This window comes from Aulostomus chinensis, chromosome 9 (genome assembly GCF_037954235.1).
Source record: "Aulostomus chinensis isolate RoL2024-O1b breed Wild chromosome 9, RoL_Achi_v1.0, whole genome shotgun sequence".
NCBI lineage: Eukaryota > Metazoa > Chordata > Actinopteri > Syngnathiformes > Aulostomidae > Aulostomus > Aulostomus chinensis.
In genome coordinates this window covers 24,831,676-24,849,262 of record NC_141328.1, presented here as the reverse complement: position 1 = coordinate 24,849,262, position 17,587 = coordinate 24,831,676, and the positions used below count along the sequence as shown (strand labels likewise).

The 17,587-nt window shown below is 43.7% G+C and overlaps 2 protein-coding genes across 11 annotated transcripts in view; one reads left to right on the top strand and one right to left on the bottom strand.

Annotated features, from left to right (window-relative positions):
- cntn3a.1 (contactin 3a, tandem duplicate 1) overlaps window positions 1–6,049 on the top strand; it is an 86,328-nt gene extending 80,279 nt beyond the window's left edge. For 5 of the 6 annotated variants that reach the window (XM_086214497.1, XM_086214496.1, XM_086214495.1 and 2 more), the window contains 4 exons: window positions 113–299; window positions 1,555–1,667; window positions 2,867–3,035; window positions 4,474–6,049. In XM_086214497.1, the coding sequence (XP_086070623.1) occupies window positions 113–299; window positions 1,555–1,667; window positions 2,867–3,035; window positions 4,474–4,565 (561 nt within the window). In that variant the 3' untranslated portion in view covers window positions 4,566–6,049. The remainder of the gene's footprint in view (window positions 1–112; window positions 300–1,554; window positions 1,668–2,866; window positions 3,036–4,473) is intronic. The other variant, XM_086214499.1, reaches the window with a different exon arrangement.
- Window positions 6,050–8,807: 2,758 nt separating this feature from the next.
- LOC147256475 (band 4.1-like protein 1) overlaps window positions 8,808–17,587 on the bottom strand; it is a 41,407-nt gene continuing 32,627 nt past the window's right edge. The window contains exons 13-25 of one of the 5 annotated variants that reach the window (XM_086214492.1): window positions 17,259–17,297; window positions 16,198–16,227; window positions 15,690–15,845; window positions 15,325–15,415; window positions 14,516–15,207; window positions 13,393–13,443; window positions 12,719–13,120; window positions 10,782–10,997; window positions 10,593–10,652; window positions 10,329–10,418; window positions 10,131–10,211; window positions 9,853–9,969; window positions 8,808–9,750 (exon numbers count right to left, since the gene is read on the bottom strand). In XM_086214492.1, the coding sequence (XP_086070618.1) occupies window positions 9,745–9,750; window positions 9,853–9,969; window positions 10,131–10,211; window positions 10,329–10,418; window positions 10,593–10,652; window positions 10,782–10,997; window positions 12,719–13,120; window positions 13,393–13,443; window positions 14,516–15,207; window positions 15,325–15,415; window positions 15,690–15,845; window positions 16,198–16,227; window positions 17,259–17,297 (2,031 nt within the window). In that variant the 3' untranslated portion in view covers window positions 8,808–9,744. Of the gene's footprint in view, window positions 9,751–9,852; window positions 9,970–10,130; window positions 10,212–10,328; window positions 10,419–10,592; window positions 10,653–10,781; window positions 10,998–12,718; window positions 13,121–13,392; window positions 13,444–14,515; window positions 15,416–15,689; window positions 15,846–16,197; window positions 16,228–17,258; window positions 17,298–17,587 lie in introns of all 5 variants that reach the window. The other 4 variants (XM_086214489.1, XM_086214490.1, XM_086214493.1 and 1 more) reach the window with 4 other exon arrangements.

The window sequence follows — 17,587 nt, the reverse complement described above, 5'->3', positions numbered from 1 at the left end:
AAGTAAACCACAGTGTGTGAGCCCTCCAGGATTCATGTCCACAAATGTATGGAAAAGTATTTATAACAAGATGCAGAATGATGAAGTCTAATCTGTGCGTTGTCTTCCTCAGTTGCGGTACTGGGGTCTGAGGGAGAAGCAGGATGCAGCCAGTGTGATTAGGACGGTGGGGAATAAAACTTCAGTGCTCATCAGGGATCTGGAGGGCAGCAGTACCTATTACATGTCCCTCCGGGCCTATAACAGTGCTGGAGTGGGTCCCCAGAGCAGCGTAGTCAATGTCACAACCAAGAAACCACGTAAGAAGTCAAGTTACGACATACAGTTGGCAACTGAGTGTGTTTACTTTGTCCTCTGGCTCCAGGTGCCACAAAGGTACCATGTGGCGTTTCAGCTTATTTATATAATCACAGTTTCTCTCCAAAAAGCTTCAGTGATAGATATTTTAATGTGTACACTGGATTTCTTCTTTGATTCTTTGTTTTTGTCTTTGTGTCTCATAATTGAAGACGATGGAACATAATAGCATTTATTTTATATGATCGACATTGTAAATCTTTCAGTAAATGCTAGTTTTTATGTCAAAAAAAAGGAACGACATGCGGCAGGTTTAGCTGGCAAATCACGTTAGATGCTCTAAAAACACTGGCTAGAATTTTACTTTACCTTCCACATCACCTGAATATCAGGCATGTGCACAAATTCAATTTGGTGTAAACTTGAGGCATCGTTGTCTGTATCTGTATCTGGACAGCAGGCTGAAAGAGGTGTTTGGGAAAAGAATAGTAATCTATTTTATATATTGGGTTAATACTCTTTTTTACTAACTATTATAGATACTTCCATTTTTTTCCAGGTTTAACTAATTGTTAATAGTTTACAGAGGAATAACTTCGAAAATGAAATAAATAACCTTCATTTAGATGTTAATTAGCTGCAGGGGTTTGAAAGAGAAGCAGGCTCCTCTCAGGTTTAACCGTCTCATCTGTGCATTTCCTGATTGTACAGACACCTGTGCTGAAATGAGTGGTGCTGCAGCTTGATTGGCTGCTTTGATGTAGGCACCATTTAATTGTTGAATTCTTCAAAACCCTCTGGCCGCTTCACAAGCTCGGTCTGTGTTACCAGGTATCCCAGCAGGCTCCTTGCAGTAGATGAGTGGATTTTACTGTCAGTTTGCGTACAGTGTGTGTTCGCAACTCCATCCATTCTGAGCCAGAAGCTGTTGATCAAATACTAATAAAAATATCTGCCTCAGTAGTATTTGGTTTGAGGCTCATCCCCAGAATGTTTAGGCTAAAAGATGATCACTACAATCTCCTCTCACCCCCCCCCCCCCACCACCACCCCCCACCCCCCCCCACAAACAAACGTGTCCATTCTCACTCCTACTCATATATTCCTAGAGTCACTGCTCACTCCTAGCCGTGGGATGAAACCGATAATGAGAAATATCCTTCACACTGAGTTGCTTCTTGACTTTAATGTTTATGGACGGGCTGGCTTGTTGTTGTCCCCCCCCCTTCTACTCTCTCACTCCTACTCTTTCTTTAGCACCTAGTCAGGCTCCGGTCAAAATCATGTGGAACACATCCAACTCCAAGGTCATCCTGAAGTGGGACCAAGTACACGCTCTGGAGAATGAGTCAGAAGTCACGGGTTATAAGGTACGAGAGTGTTATTTACCTCATGTGAGTACACATTTATCCCGCTAGTTTGGAAGGCACTCGTATTTATGAACACACAGACCTTTACTCTAATAAATGTCATTTTTCCTGACTTATGATGAGAGGACATAAACGTCATGTTTGCTGGAGGGGAAAACATGTCATTACTCACTAATCTTCAAATCATGGAAGAAAAAAAAAAAGGAAATACGAATGAGATCTTCAACCGAACCAAACCAAGCCTACACGAGGCAAATGGGATGGACAAAGGAAACAGGGGGGCAACGGCAGAAGATAGTGAAAACTGGGATCCTGACACTCAATATGCCCAAAAATACAACATCATAAATGAATAAAAAAGATGTCAAATGTCAGTTTAAGTGTACAAAACTTTGCGAAGTTAAAGTAAAACAATTGGACAGTGCGCAACTGTTGTTGGAGAGGAATGTGGACCTGTCGGAGAGCAGCAGGAACATTATTCCGATATGTTGACACATGCCGTAGCATCGCTAACACTCAGCTAATGATAATCAACCTCTGAGCTGGTGTTGACAGGGTGAAAGGGTGAATGAAAGGCAGTATTAGAAACCATTTTTAGCACTTTTAAGACAGAAAGGTGCCATATAAACGAACTCCATTTAGCGTTTTAAGCTGATAATTATCAGTTAATGTGGAGAATCTTACAATGGCCTTGTTTTCATCCTGTAGCGATCAGCGTTTCCTCCTTTTGTTTGCTTGGGTTGATCGGTTCCCCTCCAGGGGGTGTGATTTTCAGTGTATTTATGCTAAAGATGTGGTAAGGCTCTGACAAATGTATTGACTGGTTGATTTGGCATTGGTTGACAATTATCTATCAGATACATTTCTTATCAGAGCAGCAGTTTGAACAGTATTAGATACTGCTAGCTGGTTTAATATCATGGTTGGAAACTTCCTATTCAGATCAGGTCCGAGTCATTCGCTGGACTTTATTCACCGTACAAAGGAAGCTCAAGGTATTTTGCGTCGACAGAATAAATTCAGACTGCAGCTGAAATCAGAAGCTCTTCTCCTGTGGAGTTGTCAGACAGCATCACGAGGAGCAGAGGCTCCAGTTTTCTTGTCACTCCATCATCTGAAACCCTGTAAACCCTCTCAGATGTTGTTCTGTCATCGGAATGTCTTCATAGCTTGTTGTCATTGTCTCCCGTGTCCTGTAGGTGATGTACAGCCAGGACAAACACAGCCGGCCCAGTGTGGTGGAGACCAACACCACATCCCTAGAGCTGTCGCTGCCGGTCAATCAGGACTACGTCATCCAGATTAAACCCTTCAGTGAGGGTGGAGAAGGCAGCAGCAGCCGCCAGATTACCATCCCCAAGATAGCAGGTCGAACATGAAAATCCCATTATTCTACATACTTACATTGTTGCTCAATACACTCATGTTGAAATAATTATATTCTGTCAAACGGATATTATTGAAGTCACTGTCGCTAAAAATGGTGAAACACTGGTGAAAGCCCTTGAGCTTCAGTTACAGCAGAATGAAGGACCAGCAGCATTTGTGGGAACAGTGTGTTAATTTGCTGCTTCCCGCTGCTGCAGCTTCATATTTAACAGGCGGTAAATGAGTTGAACTTTCCCTGTAAAGCATTCACAGGAAATGCTCTGGGTGAGCTTAGCCCTGGCCGCTATCGTTCATCAGAAATCTGCAAAACAAGACTGTCATTTCCAGCTCTTCTTGACAGCAGAGCAGTGTGAAATATTGCAGGCAGTAATGGAGCAAGTAGAAGCAGCCATAGTGAGCTGTTAGATGAAAAGCTGCAGGTGACAGGCTGCAAGTTAAACTTTCCAGCGAGGTAACCGTCTTCTTTCACGGTGCCCTGCTGTTTCACGGACTCACGCCGTGTGTGGCATAAAATCAGATCAGAGTTGCTCACAGTTCTATGAAAATAGGGCAGTAATTGCCTGACTTCTTTATTATTCAAATAATTGGTTGTTTTGCTGCCCCAGAATTCTAGAAACCTCATCAAACTGCTCTTGCACTTACCTCTACTGCCGGGCTTCTCTTTAATCTTTCCCATCTACCTGTTTGTTTTTTTTCTCCATGAGGTGACTTTTGATGTGTATGTTTTGCGAGTTTAGTAAAATTGGGCGTGTCTGCTTTAGACCATCCCCGCTCTCAAAACCTCGGTTATGTTCTGTGGCTGGAGTGCATGATGGTCTCTGGAGGCTGCTGACTGCAGATAAATTGGAGTCTCTGACTTTTCTTTTCTTTTTTTCAATTAAGTTTGTTTTTTTGTTTTTTGTTGTTTTTTTGGGGGCCAAATCGTGAATCTTCACAGTAGCTCGTTCCTCTTTGAAGCCCAGGATGAAGTCCGTGTTTACAGTTGTCTTGGATAGCTGTGAAATGCTGCCTGTGTGTGTGTATATATGTATATGTTTATATATATATATATATATATATATATATATATATATATATATATAAAAACATGAATTGGTTCTGACATGCAAGCAGCATTGGCAGCAGTTGCTTCTTCAAAACAGCGGTAGAGTAGTTTAGCAGTTGAATTTATTCCTTTAATAAAACTATGTTTGTGTCTGTGCCCACGTCACAAGTCCGACCCTTTGAAAGTCAGGCTGCCTCATCATAGAGCACGACGCACTAGTGCCATCTACTGACACAAGTGTGAACTCACATCACACACTCACTAATGCACTAACAGGGGAGGCCCTCAAGTCACAGCTGCACTGAGTCTTCATTTTGTGGTGGTTTTGCAGATCAGACAGCTGATGGTTTCTGATGTGCTTGTGCGTTCCAGGCTCTGTCGTCATGGGAGCAGCTCCGGAGTCACCATCGTTTCCCTTGGTTAATCTTGCCGCTCTAATCTTGACCACCAGAACTGTACTATGACAAACGTGTGCAGGAACAAGGCGCTGCAGCTGCATATGAGGAGGAGAAACAGCAGGTCAAAGACTTTTCCACCTGCTCCCTCTCCCTTCCCCTTCTGTGACTTTCCTCTCCTTTCTACAAAGATCTCTTTGTGAAGATGATGCTTTTTTTCCTTCCACCTTTGTAAAAGGAGTTATTGAAAGGAACTCACGCATTCAGAAAGTTGCTTTTATGAAACTCGGACGGACGAACGTGACTCGACTACAGTCTCTTTGAAGATTTTTCTTTGCTCTGTTCTTACCAGTGGATATTCTCATATAGTTTTCACCTTGGAGGCCCGGTGGTGCACGATGCACAAAGGGATGTGTATATGTTTCCTCTGGGTGACTGTGCAGGTTCTGTTTCACGGACGCGTCTGCAGCCGCAGACGTTTCATGGAGGATGGGGATTTATATCAATGGGTTTCAGGGGATGGAGGAGATCTAAAGCACTTGCATACCTAAATGAGCGGTTTTATATTTAAGCTTGAGACACGAAATGGTTAAAGTAATTTCCCTCCTCCCTTTGGACTGGATTAAGAAGGAAAACCAACTGTTACTAATCCCTGCCCAAAAAAAAAGAAAAGAAAAAAAAAAAGAAAAAAGAACAGTTAACCCTCACTGCTTTATGAAAAACCAGAATTTGGGACCTTTGTAACTTTGCCTGGATTTGATTCATGCTTTTACGTTACACCTCATTACATCAACACCTCAGAGTTGCCATGACTGGAACCAAAGGTACTGTATTGACCCATCAAGGTTCGATTCTACCTGTTGTGTCATTGTGAGACAATAAGTGTTCACCCCTGAAATTGCCTCTCATTATAAACAGCAGACTTGTGTTGATTAATTGATGTCTTTCCTTCTTCCCTCATCCTCCCTCACCAAGTGCATAACAAAGGCGCACCGATCAGTGTGACCCGCATTGTTGTACACTGTATGTATGAAATCCTCAGGTCCCAAATGAGCCTTAAGTATTACGATTATTACCCATGTTGTTTTTATTCAAGAGACAATTTAATTTATATTCCTCCTTGGTTTATCCACTCTTGTATTTTGGCTCAGTCATGCTATAATTTATGAATAACTGCGAGTGTGCTCTGGTCAGAATTTTCACTTTTGTTACTCTTTAGGTCCTATGTTGGGGTAATTTGGGCTCAAGCAACATGCCTTTCTCCTGTCTGTCATGATGAGCATTGTAATACAAGTGAAAGTGATTAATGATTTTTCTAGCGTAGCTTGTTAACGAAGCAGGGGGTGACGTGTTTACTGTCACCCGCTGTTTGGCATGAGACTGGTCAGCGTTACGTACCCATGTTGCTTAGGATGTCTGGGTGGATCCACCTGCTTTTAATAAACATAACGCCATTTTCCTCATCTCCTTCTTTGATGTCAGAGGAGGCCGTGTGTTTGACATTTAAGTGCTGCTTCCTCAAACAATAAAATTTCAAGTAAAAGCTTTTTACCAAATTTGTCAAGTATAATTGAAACAACAATGTATGTTTGAGTGAGAAAACGAGCTGATTTCTCTTTCCCACCTCAACATTAATGTGTACCTGATTTATTGGGTCTTCCAGAAATGGTAATCATCTGATTCAGATGAAGGACAAAGGGCATCAAGGCTGTAGAAGAAACTCCATGCTCTGATTTCACCACAGCAGTAGTTCAGTTAGGACCACCCTCATCTAAAATAACAGGGCAATTGTAAAATATTAAGAAGCTACTCATTAATTCATTTTGGCGAGACAGGCTTCTGTTTCACACCAGTAGCATTAGCATATCAAGCAGTGGCTTCAACCCCCACAATCCAGCAGCAGACTTGATTGTGGACAGTTATACATGAATAAATAGAACACATAAAACATGAGCATGAATGAAAGCAGGATTAATTACACATACGTTTGAACCAGAAGTAACGAGGACGCGTGATGTTTCCAGGCCTGCACATAAAGGACAAGTGTGTTCTTGGATATATGAGCACACGAGGGACGGTGGACGTGAGAGTTCGTGCACTGACATTTTTGCTGTTGTCAGTAGTTTGTGGCTGTTGTGTGCTATTAGCTTCAAGCTAAATATACATGGCTGGGTCTTTCTGCATTCTGGAGTCAAAGAAAGACGTGAAAAAATATCCTTGTTAGCCTCGGGCAAATGCTAGTTAGAACTTGAGAGGCTTAATACAGTTTTTTGGGTGAAGTATCGCTTGGAGTGGTCTGCTTGATGCAGGGGTCTCTTGGTTATGAAAACCCTGGAAAAGTTGTGGAATTTGAACGAATAAATCTTGGGAGCAAAAATAATTGAAAAATAATTTTCGAAAAATTCATGGAAGCTTCACAAGTACTCTCTTCCAGGAAGGTTCAAAGCAGCATGGAATAACGAGCAAAGTATTTTTCTCCTTCATCCCTCAAACTAGCATCCACAGATCTATACCTGTGAAGGGAGTTTGTCACCTCCTTGACATCTGTGCTCGGTGATCTTTACACCCCCGGCCCTCACAGGGAGGATGGAGACGGGGTGTCATCAGGCTCTGTTGCTGGGAGCACTACTGCGCTCACTACTGCGCTCATTGGAATAGAGAGGTAAATACATTGTGATCGGCGTCATTTATGTGCGATTCAGAGTTTTAGGACAATGCACAAATAGTGAGGAAGCGCACCTCACATCCTGCTCCCTTGAATGTATCATGGTACTGAAAAACCTACTCGTACAACTCTCAACATTCAAGTACTTTAAAAGCTGATTTTTATGACTGAAAAAAGACTGCAGTTGTACTTCGTAAATAGAAACAAATACATCAGTTGTATCAAGACACAGAAGTAGATGGAGAGTGTTCGGCTTCTTTTCTTGTTCCTTTTTTTTTCTCTCGTCTTTATTCATGTCAGAGGAATGCAAGTACAATGTACAGCAAAGACACAGCATCAAGCAATGGAGAGCAGCGGCGGAGCAGAGGAGATGAAGCTGCAAAGGAAGTGGGCTCTTTACAGAGAGGAGAGGGCTGCACCGAAGGGTCCGGCTCTCAAACACGGCCAAGTGTCTGCCATTATTCACAGTCTGGTCATAACTTGCCTTTCCTGGGCAGCGGGGGGCGGGGGGGGGGGGGGGCGGGGGGGTGTGACCGTACTTCCAAGGGTGATGCTGGAGAAGTCTGGGCCTTGGTGATGGATGATGAGGAGGATCCAGCTGGGTGTGCTTGGTGATGTTGTAAAGCTCTCTTCTTTTAGGAAACTGGTGCCCCCTAGTGTACATCAAGCCCACGGCCATTAACTACTTTACATCTTCACAATCCACCAAACGCCACCAAATATACAGTACACGGGATGCACGGCTGCATTGATTTCTTTTTTTTTTTCTTCAAACCTTCCATGATTTAACCATCACTTGAACTAAAATATGAAACACAACAGCAGTTACACTACACTGGTTCGGTGTCTAATACCTCATTAATACCTCCATAAACCTGACATGACATGTTTCCAACGTCTTGATTGAAGGATTTTTGTCGCTGTGAGGATTCATTCACATATAAAATAGGACATTCGCAAGAGGGAACAAAAACAAAAAAAAAATTCCAGGGAAACGTTGCCATGTCAAGTTTATGCATCACACACTGCACTTGTAAAAAGTAGCACAGAACTAATGCTCAAACTATTCCGTAAATTGAACACTGCACTTCACCTGATGGAGTACTGGAAGGGCTCTGATGCATAGTACCATCAATCTTGAAAGATTAAAAAAACTCCGCTCCCCACAGCAGAATCTAGACACTCGTTTTAGTCTGTTTTCCTTTGTTTTTTCTTTTATGTGGGAGAAAATGTGTCTTTTTTTTTTTCTTAAGAAAGTGGGATGTAGAATATATGGAGCAGGATCGGTGAATTAAAGGGTTGTAAACGGAGCAGATAATACCACTGCAATCTCTTGCATTTTAGGATTAACACAACTCTGCACTGTGTGCTGGACACTTCCCTCTTTATTTTGATGAATACTCTTCATTTCCTCTCCGGAAGCTTAATTTCCTGTTTGGTGTCTGATTTGATTTAAGATTCTTTTGCGATTTCTGGTTCTTTCGTGATCTACCAACATGTCGTCCTGGATATCCCGATCTTTCATTCGAATGGGTTTCATATTACTCGATTACAGTCCAATAATGCAAGAAATTATCATGCAAACATTATTTGAAATACTAGGTTTACTGGTGCAGCCCGCTGGGCGGCATGAACAAGGGAGTGAGTCTAATCTACCACGACACAAAGTGTGTTTTTTTTGTTTGGTTTTTTTTTTTGTTTTTTTAATCCAGATGACATCAGAAAGAATAAAGTCTGGGGAAAGAGAGGAACTGGGCTCATTCTGAAACTTTAGCATGCTGAACTACATCGCCACCGTTGGGATGAGTAATACAACAGATACTGTGTATTAGACGCTCCTAATCGTGTCCGTCATGACGCAGCAACTCATCTGACATCCGTGCACACTCACCATCCACACGTCATGGTAGGATACATTCTACGGAACGAAAAGCACTTCAGCGGGTCAAACTTTGGTCCTTACACGCGTGAATACCTTGCCACCCGAAGGCCTCGATGGCACAGCCTGAACTTTCTCTTCGCCCGTGAGATGTGGGCGCCACAAATCCCATTTGTTCATTTGACTGGTCATTCAGCAAAGAAAATTAAATGTAGGATTTGTTCTGCTGCTGCAGTCTTGGAGCTGCATGTTGTGATGATCATTTCTTGTCAACTAGGTGCGGCAGGACTAGCGACCCCCGCTGAAGACAGCTGATCTAAATCTGCGTTGCTTAATTCCTCTGACCTTTGAGGAATACTTGTGCACTCAGTTTGAATACAGAAGGTTTCAGGGACTTTGGTGAGATTATTTCATTAGTTGTTCCACATGTTAGGAATTATGGTGGCTTTGTAATGGTCCTTTTTTTTTTTTTTTTTGTCTTTGTTTTTTTGGTGGGGGGAGGGGTGCAGCATGACTTCCAAACCCATCCTACAGAACAATTTCAATATGGAAATGATGCTTGAAATAAAAAGAACAACATTAGATTTAATCCTCCTGTGTGTTTGTATACAAGAGGCTTCGTTAGGGTGCCACTGATCTATCAGTAGAGACGATGGGTGACAGTTCACATCTAGTCCAAAGGGGGGCACTGTCATCTTGGGAAATCAAGACTGTAGATGGAAAAGAAGAGATAGTGAACCTTAAATCCCTCAACCTCAGAGCCTGTTAGCGGGCCAGATATTATCTTTCAGGAGTCAAGATGGCATCTGTACCTCTGATGCGCCATGGCGATCCTCAGTGGACGACTCTGTTTCCCTGACAACGACTGCCTTGGTCACCTGCATGTCTGGATGCTGCTGCTTAGCTTCCTGTATTGCAATAGCCAGAGCCTGCGAGGAGAGAGTGAAGCTGTTGTACAGGAAGGACCACAGGAGCAAACGTGTACTGAAGGTAGGTAGGAGCTTTGTGGCTCAGGCCAGTCAAAGAGATTAACTACTGAACTAATCAGAGGGTGTGTTGGGATTCTACACCCATGCAGACTTGAGCTCACCTGCTCCTGGTCTACATCATCATCTCCTGTTATGATGATCCTCTTCTCGATCCTGGTCTCTGAATATCCTCCTTTCACAGTCTGGAACACAAGAGCTTTTCTATTAAGGGCTGACAGAGGTGGAGGTTGACAGTCATGGTGTCACAAAAGTGAAAGGCTTTCTTTTCTCTCCTTTTTTTTTTTTTTTAACTTCCCTACCTTGGTGACGTGTGTGGTTGCTGAGGTAACGTTTTCAGTGACGAGGATGGGCGACCCGGCTGTGTCCCTTCCCAGACTGCCCATATGTACCTGAGAAATCAGGTCGCAGCATTAAACATACATATGCACTGTAATTTATGCAGCGTGTACAGCTCATCCAGCCAGGCATGGGTTCAACATCTTCGTTGTGTGTAAGTAGGTTCAAACCCTGGAGAGCAGAGCTGTAGGTTGAGTTAAAATTGGAGGACTGCTGCTTCTACTCACAGGGGAAACACTCTGTCTCGTAGAGTAAGACACCTCACTCAGGCCAGCCATACTGTGGTCCTGCAACAACAAAACGTGTGCCATGTGACTTTAACGTCTTTGTTCTTCTTTTTTTTTCACACAAGTGAGATAAAAGTAGCTGATAATAATCCATTTCTCTCCTACCGTTCAGTAATATGTGGAACTGACCTGATCAGTGAACTCCACGATGGTGGTGGTGACCTCTGACCCGTTGGGCTGAGTCTCTGTCCTGACATCAGTCTTCCTCACTGTGGGTGTAGGCATGACATCGCTGGCTTCTCTGCTCAGCGGTGCGGTGACGCGACTGGTGTCTCGGTGCGGCTGCTCCTTGTCCACCGACGACGACACCGGCACGGACCTCTTTGGTTTTTTAGGTACCACAGGCTGGAGAGAGGAGAAGGAAACATGAGATAGACGTATGTGACCTTTTTTCTTCAAAACTTTTTGAGTGGAAAAAAGCCATAAAGCCTTTAACGAAATTCACAATTGAAAAAGAAAACTAAAAAAGATAAAAGAATTTCTCAGATTTCAGCTGGATGTATCGGCCTCATATCTTTAGCGAGATGAAACACCGCGGCATCTGTTACACGTCATTCCACTGAGGCTCCTTCATGTCATACCACATTATTGGACACATTATTCTGATGATATTATGTAACACTTTTAAGTGCCCTTTTGGGTCAGTAACACACACTTTTTGTCATTCGGATGTGTGCGAGTTTGAGATGTCTGAATAAATTAGTCTGCTTTTACCTGCAGCAGAATTTAGACAGTACTGACTTTGGTTTGTGCGCCTTCAGACTCTGCAGGACCTGAACCAGTTCCAGTCAACTGATCTTTTTTTCTTTCTTTTTTTTTTTACTTTTAAGTGAAACTCTCCATATTAGCGTGTGCTGCCATGTTGATCCCACTCATCCCAGGAAAGTGGAGGCGGTTCCTTCCTGTAATTATCCAGGTTGAGGTGAAAATCTCCGTGGATTCAAATTGATTGATGAAAATGATGAAGTCAGCTGGAGGCCCTGACTTACTGAACAGGAAGTTGTCTGCAAAAAATGTAACCTAACATCCAGAGCTAATGGAAAACATATGTGTTGAGAGGTAACATGTTCTAGAATGACCAGACGTGTTGCCTGTCTGCATGTTTCAGTGCAGCTACGTTCTTGCTGCTTTGTCTTATGTATTGTCGCTTTTCCACCAGCAGCCTCATGCGACTCGAGTCACTGAGCACCACACACGAACCAACCAACACACACCGCTAACACACTGAACTCTCCGAGAAACGGGGGTGTGATCACACCACGATACGTGCAAAAGTTGTCACTCCATGCTGTCACTTTGCTTTATTATTATCGTTATTATTATTATTTGTCTTTCACGCTGGCCGACCCCTGCCCAGGAAAACTGCAACAACCCATCAACAGCTCGCTGCAGCGGCCTGTCATCGCACTTCACTGCCGACTGGTATAGCGCTTGGGGGATGATATGGAGGTGTGATAAGTCTGAGGAAGGAAATCCAGTCCCACCTCGTCTTAGCGAAACCGTCGCCTGTTGTGTTTGTTGAGTAATTTCTCGTGTGCATCGAGTTAAAGAAATGGGGATGAGCAATGCGTACGAGGGGCATCACGTAGGCGGACGGGGCGGCTCTTTCCACCTGCCAGAGCTGCTCCCTCTGTGCTGCGTGCAGCTGCATGCCAAGCCATTTTTTTTTAGTCGATCTGAAACGGGATACGAGTTCTGCTTCTTTTTCGATGCAGGTTCCGCAGACATCATCACTGTCAGTCGTATTAACTACACAGATTTAAACAGATTATGTGGACGTACATAGAGGAATAGTCCATGCGTCAGCCCTCTTCCATGCAGGTGCTCAGCTGTCCGGTGTATTTTAATCCCTGACACATAAAACAGTGTTCTGATTTCAAGGCAGCTGAGTGGTATATTCAGAATACGTTCAGACTAAAACTCAACTTCACTGCACTTTGATTGCAAAAGAAGGATAGTGCATATTTTTAGCCAGTCGTGATACCTAAAAATAACCCTCAGCTGCCTGAGAAATGTGGCTGAAGGGAGCCTGATTACACCTTGTGCCTAACAGAGTGTTGCTCTACCTGCACATCTGGCCGTTTCACCTCTGGCTGGACCTCCTCGGCCTGGATGTGTTTGGCCGGAGGGCTGCTGCTGGCTCCTGTGGACGGTGGGGCTGACACTAATGGAGGAGGCAGTTCAGAAGGGGCTTGTTGCTGGAGGAAGTCGATTCCTAGGCACAGACCCCCGTCAGGTGACAGGTCCCTCTCTCCCAGCTCAGACATGCCCCTGGAGAACTCCTCCATGCCTGTATGCAGGTCGGTGAGGACGGTGAAGTCTACTTCCGCCTCCAGACTAGATGTGGAGCTGACGGTGATGCTGGAACATTTTCGCTCGATGCCCAGGTGGGTTTCCTTCAGGTACAAGATCTCGTGGTCCTGGTCGTCCTCGGAGACAGAGCCGAGGCGCCTCTCCCACGGTTCCCGCTGCACAAGATACTTAGTTACACTTTATGCATTTTTAAATTGCACTTCATCAAATGGCAAAATAATCTCATGTTTTACATTAATTACTGACATGTGCAGCCAGAGAGCATTAAAAACTACTCTAAACTGCTCTCAGTTTGCAGTTTTTCGAGGTTTTTAATTAAAACCGAACATAATTATTGTACTTTTACTAACTGGTGCACACAAATCAACACTTCTTCATAGAACAAAGCTTATCAGTTAGTGTATTCATTTCAAAAGTGCTTCCTCACCGAGGCTTCGCCGAGAGGCTCCTCGTGAATTGCGGGTGTGGGAGGCGTCTCCTATAGAACAACAACAAACAAGCCCACATAAACAACACAAAGGTAATAAAAAGTAGCATTTCAGAAACTTTAATCAAAACGACAGCAGCCAAAGACCACAATTAGTATTTATAGCTCAAATGTGTAATTGTATTGGAGAAAGTCTTTTTTGTTTCGTTTTGTTTTTTTGTCACAAACAAACAGACGGCCGATTAAAGGATTTGTTTTTCCATTTAGGGAAACCGAGTCAGCTTCCATGCTAATAGCTTTTGTTCTGGGAGGTGCTCACCGCTTTATCATTTATTAATGAAAACATTTAATTCATCTACCAGGATTCATGCTAAAGTTAAATACACATGAGAGATTCAGAAGTCTGCAGCATGCTCAAAGGATATATCTCACAGGTCGACATAATCCAAAATGACCACGAGTGCAATGGAAATGCCATGCACTGAAAGGTTAGACTTAATACTCCTTTCAGGAAGAAGGCATTCATATTTGGAACACCTTATCCCTGAACAGGTTTGGCAGCTCTGCAGCCTATCACAACATCTCATTAATTTTTTTTTTTTTCCCAGCTGTTTCTGCAGAGGTGCCAAGACGGAACGTGTCGTTCAAACACCCTTCTCAGATTTAAATTATGTGCAAACAGCTTTCAAAGAAAGAAAGGAAAAAAGAAAGAGTGGAAAAGGTCTTGTGCTCCTTGCAACAGCAGCCACCGTTCTTACGTGAGGATGTTGGAAGGAGAGACCAGGTGTTAACGTGACAAGTTAAAGTGGGATAACGGGGACCTTTGCTTAAAAGGCCCACGAGGGTTCTGAAATGGCCAAGCAGATGTCAAGCTTTGCAGAGGGGAACAAGGGAAAGCAAAAAGCTCGCTGGACCATGGGCGTGAATTAGGTCGGCCAATGATGCGATGCGGAGGAACTTTTGCTTTCTCATTCACAGCCACATGAGTGCTGAAGTATGTGTGTGATATTTTTGCTTGGTTGGTTGTTTTTAGATGATAAAAACAAGATTTGCATGACATCGTTTCAAGCTCATGCATGTTTCCCATGACTGACAAAGAGGTTAGGGGGCAGGTTAGCTTTACCGCTTGCTTCCGCTTGCTTGTTTCTTGGCTGGGCGTCTTGTAGTGGATGTGGCTGCTGTCGGCGCTGCTCGGCCTGTCGCGGGACCACAGCTTTTTCAGAGGGAGAGTTCGAGGGGGAGCTGTTGGGACTTTGGAACTAGAGAAGAGAGTCTCTTTAAATTCTGAGTAGTTCTGTAAATGATCCTCATGTGGCTCCTGTTGTCCGAGCAAGTCCCTCCTAATCTGCTGATGGAGTTGAGCTTGTAGCTCCTGACGTGATGTAGCGGCTTCAGTGTGGTATTTGGTTGCTGCTGTGTTTTCCTCGATCACGTCTGTGGCTGATAGTGCATCATCACCCACACGTGACTTGTGTACGGGGTTCACAACTTTGTTCTCTTTATTCAGAGATTTCTTTGATCTCTGTGGCTTGAGAGGAACTATTCTAGTGACTTCAGAGTGCGACTCGCCACTTTTGCTCCACTCTTTTGCTCCCTCGGGACTCGGGTCTCTTATTTTCCGCTTTTCAATATGCCTCCTGTCACTCACAGCCCTGTCCCCGTTAGCCTTTGGGAGAGAATCCACAGAGGTTTCAAAGTTCTTTGGTCTCTCCTGACGACTGTTGAGCTCATACTGGCAATTCCTCACATTCTCGTTTGTTACATTCCTTTGTTTGTCCGTTGAGGTGGCGTATCCGTTTTCATGAATGTAATTCCCTATTAATACAGGATCATGAAGCCCATTAGTTGTTACTGTACCATCCATAGTTTCCTGTCTCGGAGATTTTCCAGTTCGAGTGGACTCCCAGGGTGTTACCGTGAGCGTGTCCCTACCCACACGAGACGGCTTTTCATCTTTACAGCGAGCGTCCAGCGCGCCTTCATAAGCATCCTGCTTGTCAAGCATTATGGCATCACCTGTCGCCTATGTTGACATAGAGTAAACAGTTGCATTAGCCTCCTCCATCTTTGATAGTATTCCTACCCCAATCCAAAACTATAAATGATCACTGGAGAAATAAAGTGGTGACCGGTGAGTTCATATTTCGAGAAATGTTGGTCTACGTTTGGGCTCCCTGCTGCTGAGGATTGGTGAAGTAGAGAGGATGGGACAAGGCTTGAGCCAACGCAAATATTTTATAGAAATGGTGACACGTAGGAAAATAAAGATAAGGTTGGGAATAGAATCTCATTCTTACTGGTTTCCTCTCAGGGGTTCCTCCAGGAGGAGTAGCGGAGGAAAGGCGTTTCTCTCTCTGGGCCATCTTGCTGTTAGGCTGCCTCAAAGCCCTCTTCAGCTCATTGATGCTGGCCTGGTGCTTTTGTAGAACATCTTCAGGCTTATCCAAGAACTGCTGCTCATACACAAGGGAGGGCACACCAGGGACAAAACGATTAACAGACAGCTACATCGTCCTTCTGGCTACACGTCTTCATATAGACAGTGAAAGTTTGCATTTAAAAACGTTCCTCTTTAAGTGTTGTGATTTAGCCGTTTACAGCGAGCGGCAGTCGACGACTCCGACAGGCCGAAATCTGCAACATTATCTTTAAGAGTAGTAAACATAACCTGGAACGTGAGCTCTGTGACTGTTGATGGTAGTTTATTAAACAGTGCAGTCGGTGACAAGAATGCCGGTAAAAACATATGCACACACACACACACACACACAGAGCATAGAGCCAACAAGAGAAGACGAGCAGTACCTCCTGTTTGGGCCGAGCCGTGGCCAGATCCTTGTCCAACAGATGAGGGAGCCAGAGGTGGGGTAGGTGAGATGAAGGTAAGGGTTTTGAGCAAAGGTTTGGATTTTTTTTTTTTTTTTTTTTTTTTAGTGAGCAGAATCATGCAGAGAAAGAGGTGAAAGGTGCTGCAGGTGATTCAAAAGGCAGGCGGCCAGACAAACACAGACAGACGACTGTCTCGAGGCTTTGGACTAAGACGTTTAAGTCCCTGAATGCTGTGCCAAGAACATTAAAGCCAATTGGTAATTAATACAGTAATTAATAGACTGGGGGGGGGGGGTGTTCCCATGAGTTTTCATCCAAAGAACTGGTGTGAAGGATATAAAACCACAACTGAACAGACTCCTCAGTCACTTACGTAATGCTTGATAACATCCCAAAGAAGAAAAACGTGGGAATTTTGCATCAATGCAGAGCAAATTTTTCTCAACTAAAATGATAGTTTGTTTTTTTCATAGCATCCCAGCCATAATACTAGAGGTACTGATACACTGAGCTGTCGTCGTCGTCATCATCATCACCATCATCATCATCATCATCATCATCATCATCATCAGGGCTTTAGGGCCATCTGTTTATCCTGCTAATCACAGTCAATCCCACCAATTTCACACTGTTAAAAGATCATGAGTGTGTGTCGATAATTAAACAAAGAAGCGATTTTTTTTTTCCTCCCCCCCACAGGAGTCTGATTATTACAGACATCCTGAATAAGACTATCGATTAAATGCCTGTGAAATTAAATGCAGTATGAATTTTGACAAAAGCTATTTCCCAGTGGGCCAACTGAAAACTGAAGGAGAAAGAGCCTGAATAGAGGGATATTAAACATTTTGCATCCATTCATTTTGAAGCTCAATTCATGCAGTTTCCATGGATTACTGCAATCCTGAAAATCAAGACACGAACAGCAATATCATTCATCATTCAGGTCGTGCAGACGCGCACACACACACAAGAGTACGGTGCATGACCTACAACAACCCAAACCACACAGACAAAAGTGCCCATGGCCAAAATACCTCTGGTTTTGAGTCTACGGGCGAGCCTGCCTCCTCCCCCTGCAGGAGAGGACAAGGGAGGGGGACAAATGTTAAGAGAGAATTCGGCAGAGGTTAGCATGAGGTTAGCAAGGTGTGAAAACATTAAAGCAGTGAGAAGAGGATTGCTCATTAATAAAAAAAAAACAAACCCACACACACACATCTGAGCTAAAGAGGGCAAGTTACATTTTGGGAGGATTCGTAGAGAAGCAGGAGATGAAGGAATTAGGCCAAAGAGAGCAAAAAAAAATAAAATAATGGACAGCAGTCTCAGATGGAAGGATGAAGATTGTTAGCCAAAGTTCAGG